This window comes from Vipera berus, assembly GCF_964194415.1.
Source record: "Vipera berus genome assembly, chromosome: 3".
Classification (NCBI taxonomy): domain Eukaryota; kingdom Metazoa; phylum Chordata; class Lepidosauria; order Squamata; family Viperidae; genus Vipera; species Vipera berus.
Window position 1 is genome coordinate 211306924 of NC_138204.1, and position 10787 is coordinate 211317710.

General features: G+C 41.5%; 2 protein-coding genes across 2 annotated transcripts; both read right to left on the bottom strand.

The window, feature by feature from the left end:
* Nucleotides 1-898: 898 nt before the first annotated feature.
* On the bottom strand, nt 899-1828 carry LOC308666737 (mas-related G-protein coupled receptor member H-like; the record flags this gene model as incomplete). The annotated part of the gene is made up of 1 exon (XM_081325631.1): nt 899-1828. The coding sequence occupies one exon, from the start codon at nt 1826-1828 to the stop codon at nt 899-901; it is 930 nt and encodes a 309-aa protein (XP_081181757.1).
* Nucleotides 1829-8956: 7128 nt separating this feature from the next.
* Nucleotides 8957-9865, bottom strand: LOC308666738 (mas-related G-protein coupled receptor member H-like; the record flags this gene model as incomplete). The annotated part of the gene is made up of 1 exon (XM_081325632.1): nt 8957-9865. One exon carries the CDS (start codon nt 9863-9865, stop codon nt 8957-8959), a length of 909 nt encoding a protein of 302 aa, XP_081181758.1.
* Nucleotides 9866-10787: the final 922 nt, after the last annotated feature.

Here is a 10787-nt window from a genome sequence, read left to right on the forward strand (position 1 = left end):
CTGCTTAAGCAGCCATCTTTGCATCCTTTCTTACTGGCCTGGGGGTTTAAGATTTTGCCTGTGACCTATTTTTTCCTTCTGTTGCTCCCAAGGCATGGACTATGCTTGAAAATTGTCTCTTCTTCTCCTTTCTCTTTTTAGTGACAGGTTAAAGCCTTAGCATTAATTATTGAATGTGAACTGCTTTCTGATTGGTTCTATTATAATTTTACACACTGTTGCTTCCTTTCAGGAATTAATCGCTTTTAAGTGACATCGGGAAGCAGCAGGTGCTTTCGATGTATTTGTGAAAAGCAAATAAATGGAGTATTTTACCAACCCCATGCAGTTCACTTCTCGCACACCATTAGTTGAGGGCTGACTTGGCCTTCTCTTATAATGCAATCCTTTCTATATCTATTCAGATGAAAGAGCCAATATGCTGAAAAAGATTTGGTCCCACCTATAAAATTACAAGAGACGCGGTGGCTCAGTGGGTTAGGACGCTGAGCTTGTCGATCAGAAGGTCGGCAGTTTGGCAGGTCGAATCCCGAGTGCCGCATAGCAGAGTGAGCGCCTGTTACTCGTCCCAGCTTCTGCCAACCTAGCAGTTCGAAAGCACGTAAAAATGCAAGTAGAAAAATAGGGACCACTACGGTGGGAAGGTAACAGCGTTCCATGCGCCTTTGGCATCCAGTCATGCTGGCCACATGACCACGGAGACATCTTCGGACAAGTGCTGGCTCTTCGGCTTTGAAACGGAGATGAGCACCAGCCCCTAGAGTCGGAAATGACTAGCACGCATGTGCGGGGGAAACTTTACCTTTACCTTTTATAAGATTACATCCCCTCAGTAGCAATGTTGTTCATTACTACTCATAAGGAAGCTCAGACGCCTTGTAAGATGGTTTGAGCTCTTCTATCTCTCTCTGGTGGCTTCACCTTCTTTGAAGACCTTTTGCAAAAGGACCTTTATGCTCTCCTTGGACTGGGCTCCTTTCTTCCTCCCAACTAGAAAATAGATCACTGGATTAATGCTGCTGTTTAGGTAGGAAAATAGCATACTACAAGCAAGCCAATATTGCATTTTATCATTATCTGTGTCAGAAAAATTCACAATCACCACAAAGACATTTAATGGAAAACCAAGGGTAAGGAAACAGAGCAGGGTAATTAAAATCATGAGTAAAAGCCGACCCTTATTTTTCTGATTCGATTTAAGACACACTTTGATGAAAAGGACCACAGTGGAGAGTGTGATCAATGGAAGGCAAACTATAGCAGTCACAAGGAAATAGACAGTGAGCAGTCTGTAATTTCCAAAGTTTTTCATAATGTTCAGAATTCCACCCAGGAGGAAAGAAGAGATCCAGAGGAAAGCACAAACTCTGGAAGACAAATATTGTGGCCGGGAACAGCGATGCCAGAGTGGGAAGAGGACAGCCACACACCGGTCAATGCTGATGGCTGTCAGAAGAAAGTTTGCATTCACGTACATCATGTGGCCAAAATAGACACAGATCTGGAAGAAAATTTCGCTTTGGGGAAAATAGATAAATAGATTGATGAAGAATATAACAATAGATGTGAGGTATCCAAAGTCTGCAATGGCCAAGTTAAAGATGAATGTGGTGAAACAGTTTCTCTTCATCTGGAAGCCAAGTAGCCAGATGATGTATCCATTGCCCACCAATCCAATACAACAGGCTATTAAAATAATGCCAGTCAAAGCAATCCATCCTATTTCAGTAGGGCTGAGCTGTTCTGTGTGCTCATATGAGTCAGTGGTATCGTTATACCCATAATAGTTCTCTGTAGCATTCAGATCTCCAAGGCTGAAACTCATCATTAAGCTTTCGCAATCCTCTGGAAATCTTTTTGAGTGGAAGTTCCTATTAGATGATAAGAAAGAAAAATGGATTCAGTCACTCCTGTCTCCTAAATAATACCAATATTGTAATAGTTTCCACTATCTAAGGGGCTGCCCCAAAGAAGAGGGAGTCAAGCTATTCTCCAAAGCACCTGAAGGCAGGACAAGAAGCAATGGATGGAAACTAATCAAGGAGAGAAGCAACCTAGAACTAAGCAGCAATTTCCTGATAGTGGGAATAATTAATCCGTGGAACAGTTTTCCTCCAGAAGCTGTAGGTTTTTTAAGAAGAGATTGGACAGTCATTTATCTGGAATGGTACAGGATTTCCTGCTTGATCAGGGAGTTGGACTAAATCACCTCCAAAGTTCTTCCAACTCTTTTATTCTGTCATTTTACTTTCCCTGTGAATAGCTTGAGTGATGCGGCTGTGGTAATGAGCCAGCTCCTTAAACTGTTTATTGCCACACCCAACGCAGGAAAAATATTCATGTGTTGCTCCATCCATGCTTCTCAACAAATATCTTTAAATGTATTTGGTATTGGACTGTATTGGATTTTTTCCTCTGTAACTGAAATTTAGCAACGCCCTTTCTGCCATTTTGCCACCATTCCACCGTGACATTCAAAATCCCCACATGAGGTACAAAGCAAAAATTAGTAATTTTGTAAGGAAGCATTTTTCACCAATGCTTGTTCTTGTTATGGTGATGTAGTGTTTAGAGTATGACAGAGATAATAAGAGATAACCGTAAGAAAATTTAATTTATGACTTCAAACTAGGAGTTAGGAGAGGCTATGAGGGGGAAAAAATCCTTCTAAGGGAGAAATGGGCTGCTTACACATTTTGCAGAGCTACGGATACTTCCAAAAAAGGGAAAATACACATACACACCCCGTTTAAGTAACAGAATAACAATATCAGAGTTGAAAGGAACCTTGGATATCTTCCAGCTCAATCTCCTGCTGAAGAAGCTTCTATGCCAGGAGACATTACACCATTTCGGGCAATGACTGTCCAATCTCTTCTAAAAACATCCAGTGTTGGAGCACCCACAACTTCTCAAGGCAGGTCGTTCCACTGGTTCATTGTTCTCACTGTCAGGAAATTTCTCCTCAGTTTTAGGTTGGTTCTCTCCTTCATTAGTTAAGTATAGAAGATTTCCTGTACATTTGTGTGAAAACTTTTGGTGTTTAACTAGAACTTTACCAGCTGATACACAAACACACACACACACATACACACACACACACACACACACACAAGATTTTTATAGAGAACTGAAGAGCCAAAACTGATGAAAAACAATTAAAGGTAAAGGTAAAGGTTCCCCCGCACATGCGTGCTAGTCGTTTCCAACTCTAGGGGCCGGTGCTCATCTCCATTTCAAAGCCGAAGAGCCAGCGCTTGTCCGAGGATGTCTCCGTGATCATGTGGCCGGCATGTTGTTGTTAGTTGCGAAGTCGTGTCCGACCCATCGCGACCCTATGGACAATGTTCCTCCAGGCCTTCCTGTCCTCTACCATCTTCTGGAGTCCATTTAAGCTCACGCCTACTGCTTCAGTGACTCCATCCAGCCACCTCATTCTCTGTCGTCCCCTTCTTCTATTGCCCTCAATCTTTCCCAGCATTAGGCTCTTCTCCAGTGAGTCCTTCCTTCTCATTAGATGGCCAAAGTATTTGAGTTTTAGCTTCAGGATCTGGCCTTCTAAAGAGCAGTCAGGGTTGATCTCCTCTAGGACTGACCGGTTTGATCGCCTTGCAGTCCAAGGGACTCGCAGGAGTCTTCTCCAGCACCATAGTTCAAAGGCTTCAATTCTTTGGTGCTCAGCCTTTCTTATGGTCCAGCTTTCACTGCCATACATTGCAACTGGGAAGACCATAGCCTTGACTATACGCACTTTTGTTGACAGGGTGATGTCTCTGCTTTTTAGTGTGCTGTCTAGATTTGTCATGGCTTTCCTCCCCAGGAGCAAGCGTCTTTTAATTTCTTGGCTACAGTCCCCATCTGCAGTGATCTTGGAGCCCAGGAAAATAAAATCTGTCACTACCTCCATTTCTTCCCCATCTATTTGCCAGGAATTGAGAGGGCCAGATGCCATGATCTTGGTTTTCTTAATGTTTAGTTTCAACCCAAGTTTTGCACTCTCCTTCTTCACCCGCAACAAGAGGCTCTTTAGTTCTTCTTCACTTTCTGCCATTAGAGTGGTATCATCTGCATATCTTAGGTTGTTGATGTTTCTTCCAGCAATCTTAATTCCAACTTTTGATTCATCTAGCCCTGCCTTTCTCATGATGTGCTCTGCATATAAGTTAAATAGGCAAGGTGACAGTATACAGCCTTGCCGGACTCCTTTCCCAATTTTGAACCAATCAGTGGTTCCGTGTCCAGTTCTCACTGTTGCTTCTTGGCCTGCATATAGGTTTCTCAAGAGACAAATAAGATGGTCTGGTATGCCCATCTCTTTAAGGACTTGCCAGAGTTTGTTATGACTAGACGCCAAAGGCGCACGGAACGCTGTTACCTTCTCACCGTAGTGGTCCCTATTTTTCTACTTGCATTTTTTACGTGCTTTCGAACTGCTAGGTTGGCAGCAGCTGGGACGAGTAACAGGCGCTCAGTCTGTTACGCAGCACTCGGGATTCGACCCGCCAAACTGCCAACCTTCTGATCAACAAGCTCAGAATCCTAACCCACTGAGCCACCACGTCCCTTTTTGAAAAACAATTATGGGTTAGCTAAAGAAACATCTTATTCCCTTGATCTTGGGTTTCAGAGAGTTTGCTTACTTCTGACTTACTTGTATTTTTTTGTCATGATGGCTAAAAGTCAGCTGGAAAATGAGTCAACATCAGGAAGTTCCAACTGAGATTGACATGACAGTCAAGATATAAATATCAAGTATAGAAATACACAGCTGCTGAAGAAATGGCAGTTACTCTATTTGCATATCACTGGCTCTAATTAAACCTTCCAAAATTATAACGTACCTGAAATTAATAGTCCAAACTCTTCAAAGTTGGGGAATAGAAGATTCTTGTGTCACCATTGGGGGTTGAAGGACATGGGGATGGCAGGACCTGCAGGCAAAATATTTCTAAGTCCTATTTAGATGAAGTTCATCAACAGAAGTCCATCAACTCTATCTTGAGATACAAGATTCAACGAAATGTCAGTGGATTCGGATATACCTGGAAGTGGAGCAGAAATCTTCAGAGGTGTTTTTGTATGAAGCACAGGGTTGGGTGCATAGTAGGTGGAGATCAATCTCCTGCAGAAAACATGGAGAGCTTTTGCTTCTGGCATGAAAAAGAAACTCTGAAAGATCCACAAGTACTCCGTGTCCTGTCTAATCAGAAACTAGTACCATGTGACAGCAAGATTTATCTACCACGATGTGAAACCCAGATGTGGTCCTTAGTTAATTAAGATGATCGCCAATAGTCAGCATAGAAGAGAGAGTTTCCTTGAGCCTGCTAGGGGAAGGGAACCAAAAGCCATGTCAGATAGAGCTAAATTTTGAGGGAATGTACCATCTAATAATAATAATAATAATAATAATAATAATAATAATAATAATAATAATAATAATAATAATAATAATAATAATAATAATAATAATAATATATAAAGTTGGAAGGGACCTTGGAGGTCATCTAGTCCAACCCCCTGCTCAGGCAGGAAACCCTATACCATTTCAGGCAAATGGCTGTCCACTCTCTTCTTAAAAACCTCCAGTGTTGGAGCATTCACCACCTCTGGAGGCAGGTTGTTCCACTGGTTAATTGTTCTAACTGTCAGGAAGTTTCTCCTTAGTTCTAGGTTGCTTCTCTCCTTGACTAGTTTCCATCCGTTGCTTCTTCTCCTGCTTTCAGGTGCTTTGGAGAATAGCTTGACTCCCTCTTCTTTGTGGCAGCCCCTGAGAGATTGGAACACTGCTATCATGTCACCCCTCACCCTTCTCTTCATTAAACTACACATACCCAATTCCAGCAACCGTTCCCTATATGTTTTAGCCTCCAGCCCCCTAATCATCTTGGTTGCTCTTCTCTGTACCCATTCTAGAGTCTCGACATCTTTTTTACATTGTGGTGACCAAAACTGGATGCAGTATTCCAGGTGTGACCAAATTCCAGGTGTGACCAAAAGCTTTATAACCAAAGCTTTTCTGGAGCAGGGGAAATTGTTCTCCAGATTATATTTCTTTTAAGATGCTCTCATTAGGTAGATTATTTGCTGACAGACGTGAGAAGACCAAAGAACAAAACTTCACTGACAGTTGGATTTGTCAGCTGATAAATGGGACTTTGGCCACCGAGGAAGAGATCCAGCTGATTACAGACTTTCAAGTGTACAGTCTGTCCTTTTCTTTTGATACGATTTTCTCCTTTCCCCTCTTCGGGGACCCAGCTGATCACAGTCATTCACAGTCATTGAGATGTTGAGACTCTAGAAAGAGTGCAAAGAAGAGAAACAAAGATGATCAGGGGAGCTAAATCATACAAGGAATAGTTGCTGGAATTGGAAATGTCTAGTTTAATGAAGAGAAGGACGAGGGGTGACATGATAGCAGTCTTCCAATAGCTCAGGGGCTGCCACAAAGAAGAGGGAGTCAAGCTATTCTCCAAAGCCCCAGAAGGCAGGACAAGAAGCAACAGATGGAAACTAACCAAGAAGAGAAGCAACCTGGAACTAAGGAGAAACTTCCTGACAGTGAGAACAATTAACCAGTGGAACAACCTGCCTCCAGAAGTGGTGAATGCTCCAACACTGGAAGTTTTTAAGAAGAGAGTGGACAGCCATTTGTCTGAAATGGTATAGGGCTTCCTGCCTGAGCAGGGGGTTGGACTAAATGATCTCCAAGCTCCCTTCCAACTTTATAAAAAAGTGTGCAGTCTATCCTTGTCTTTTGATACTATTTTCTCCTTGACATTTATTTCCCCTCTTCAGTTATTGAAAATATGAGGATGGGGATAATGAAGCTTATCCTCTTTGCCTGGGGATGCCTTTTCTGACCATCTCCCAAAGGTTCTTTTCCAAAAGGCGCCTGGACTTTTTTCTTTGAAAACCTTTTGCTTGTCAGCCAAGAAGCTTCTTCAGTTCTTCTCCAGAACTGAGCTTGACAGCCAAGGCTCACGGACACTCTCCTTATTCTACAGTTGGTGATTATCTTGCAAAAAACAAGAACCAGATGGTCTTGTCGCTTGGGGCTCACATCGATTGTGCAAGATAAAGAACATATCTGATTGTGTGAGACTTTTAACCAGATCTGCTTACTCATCCCAGAACAGAAAGAATCAAAACTCACAGAATCTTCAGAAGCAACCAGGCCTAGATCCAAACAAAGGCACGATGGAATGTTTCATTGCGAACTACTCCAGAAAAGAGACCACGGAACTGAAGTCCTCTTTTGGTTTCACAAATATATTGATCAATCTCATGAACCATCTGCCCGGCTAAATAACATAGTAGTGTTTCAATCACATTCCTTTCATGAAGGACAGACAGACAAAGGTTGCAAAAATTGCCACATTGTCTAGTCAACCTTTGCAATGTAACTGTAAACATGTGTGGTAGAGTAAAGCCATGGAGAAACATAAATTTCTGGCTCCTACCATTTTCTCCCTCCCTCTCTCCCTCCTTCCCTCCCTTCTTTCCCTCTTCCTTCCTTTCCTGTCTCCTTCCTTTCTTCCTCCCTCCCTCCCTCTCTCCCTCCCTCCCTTCTTTCCCTCTTCCTTCCTTCCCTGTCTCCTTCCTTCCTCCCTCCCTCCCTTCTTGCCTGCCTGCCATTCATTCATTCAGCCATCCACATCATCACTTCAGAACTATGTTGATCTATGTGTCTTAAACTTCTACTCAGGGGCCAGAATCAATATATATATATTCAAGGAGTCCAAATCCTAGAAATAAGATTACGGCTGTAAAGTCTAATCTCATTCAATCAGTAAAATCCACAGGTTTGGTAGAAAATGTGAGATCCATTTCTCTGATCTATCCCTGAAATGTGGCTCTGTATCCTGGATCTCAATTGCAAAACAGTTTCAGTTATGGTACATGTAGTCCTCCTTCATTTAGTGACCATTCAAAGTTACAATGTCACTGAAAAAAGTGGCCTATGACATTTTTTTGACATGACCGTTGCAGCGTCCCCATGGCCACATGATCAAAATCCAGACACTTGGCAACTGACTCATATTTATGATGGTTGCAGGGCCTGGAGTCATGTGATCCCCCTTTTGTGACTTTCTGACAGGCAAAGTCCATGGGGAAACCAGTTTCACTTAACAACCGTGTTACTAATTTACCAACTGCAGTGATTCTCTTAACACCTGTTGCAAGGGAAGTCATAAAATGGAGCAAAACTCACAAATTAGCAAACATTTCACTTAACAAGAGCAATTTTGCACTCAGTTGTGGTCATAGGTTGAGGACTACCTGTATCATCAGTTTGCTAATTTAGTAGAATGGTTCTTGATATATTGTCATGGTTCCGACAGATGAAACTCTTCAAAGAACTTCAAGGCATTGTTTACCTTAAAAAATCTTTATTCGAGAAGCACAGCATCGGCACGTACATAGTCGAAGCCAAAATCTGAATTCCCCTCCCCTGAGCAGATAGTATCCAAGCACAATTCCCTCCTCCAATTAACAGTCATAAATCACATTCTCCAATTAGTTTGAAATGCAGCTTTCCCCTCCCATTCTCCAACCCATTTCTTGTCATCTCTTATTTCAAACAACCTTGAATCATACACTACTATGATATTGTTATGTCTAACTAATTCCCATACACATTCTTCCTTCCCACCCACCCCCAGCATCATCTAACTCTAACTCTAAGAGTAACACACAAGTTAAAGAAAAAGACTGCATCTCCCTATGTTGTCAAAGCAAAAACATCTGATGTTAGCAGCGTTGACTTACATAGTTTATAGGAGTGGAGGGAAAATTCTTGCTCCTCACATCTTTCCCCAAACATCACAATGAACTCTCATGACATTCTTCTTGGAGGGAAAAACATGTAGATTTTATTTCTGTAGCAAGAGATACCCAGCATTAGAGGCAAAGCTAAAATTGTGTTTGAACTTGTGTTCGTAAATGTCTATCAGGATTCAGGAGCTTCCTCTTCCTTGAAGATTCTTTGAAAAATGACCTTGATATTTTCCCGGGACCGAAGTCGGTTCTTTCTCCCAACCAGAAAATAGATCACTGGGTTAATGCTGCAGTTTAGGGATGTGCACAGATTAAAATAGGTATCAAATTCAGCATACTGAAGCCAGTAAGTCAAGCGAAGAAAGTGAGTCATGAACACGAAGATATCCGAAGGAAGAGATAGAATAATGAAACAGAGAAGAGTAATTAAGATCATCAATAAAAGCCTTTGGCGTTTAATCTGTTTAGATTTAAAACCAAGTTTGGTGAATATGATCACTGTCGAGATTGTGGTCAAAGGAAAGGAAAGCACCACAGTCACCACCAAATCAAGACTAAAATGTCTGTATTTAAATACATGTTGCGTTATGTTCAGAAACCCGATCAGGAGGAAAGAAAAGATCCAGAGGAAGGCGCAAATGGCAGAGGACAAAGATTTTGGCCGGGAACAGTGATGCCAGATGGGGAAGAGGACAGCAACACACCGGTCAATGCTGATGGCCGTAAGAAGAAACATACCACTGATATACATAATGTGGAAGAGAGAGAAAAAAATGTACCAAGGAATCTCAGAGGATATAAAATTCGTAACGGTATCAATGCAATATATAGACATACAAAGAAGGAGTCCAAAGTCGGCAGTGGCTAAATTAAGAATCAACACAGTGAAAGGGTTTCTTTTGATCTGGAAGCCCAGCATCCAGATGACAATCCCATTCAACGGGATTCCAATAAAGCAAATGATCAATATGATGGTGGTTGTGATACGTTTAGAATAGTCGGAAGCGTTTTTGTAGTCGCCGGAAGAATTGGCAGTCACGTTCATTTCTGTGGCATTTACGTTTGGCAGGCTGATATTCATCAGGGGAATTCCGTAATACACCACGAGTCTTTTCTTTTAGAAGGGAAGTCCCTATTTAGAAGAAAAGAAAGAAGTCAGGATTTGTTAATTCCGCCGTAATTGCCATAGCTTCATCTCTATCTTATCTCGGGACTGACTGAGACAAACTTAGGAAGCCTTCCAATAATAATCATAATGATTACAATACAGGCAGTCCTTGGCTTCCAACAGTTCATTTACAACAGAACTGGGGGGAAATGTGACTTAGGACCATTTTTCACACTTACAGCCATTGCAGCACCCCAAGGTCACGTGGTCAGAATTTAGACGGTGAACTAATGAGATGATTTTTATAAAAACAACCACAAGCTGATAAGAAAAAAATGCCATACGTGGACATGATTATTATTTGTACAAACATGAAAAAAGGTTTATATTTTACCTTTTATGCATTGAAAATATTAAGAACAATATTCATTTAAGGTTGAAGAAGGAGAATACTTTTGGGAGAAGGGGGAGATCAAAGAAATATACTATTAATATACTAATTATGGAATTACAAAAATTAATTAGTATTGACTGTTAATTAACTACTATTGATGGGTTTTTTTTCCAAAATACATGAACCAAGACAACAGGCTGTACACTAGGCACTAAGGATTGTTGTTGTAAAAAAAATCAATAAAACATTTCTAAACTAAAAATAAAAATTCAGATGCTTGGCAACTGGCTCGTATTTATGGCAATGGCAGTGTCCGGGGGGGTCACATGATCCCCTTTTATGACCTTCTGATGAGCAAAGTCAATGAGGGAAGTGTGATGACCCAGGGCATCTCACAGAGGCAATACAGTCAGCTGGCAATATAAACAGTCCTTTAATTGCTGCAAATTTCCCCCAAAGGCTCCCACATTTGCTGGCAAGCCTTCAACCAAAGCACACACA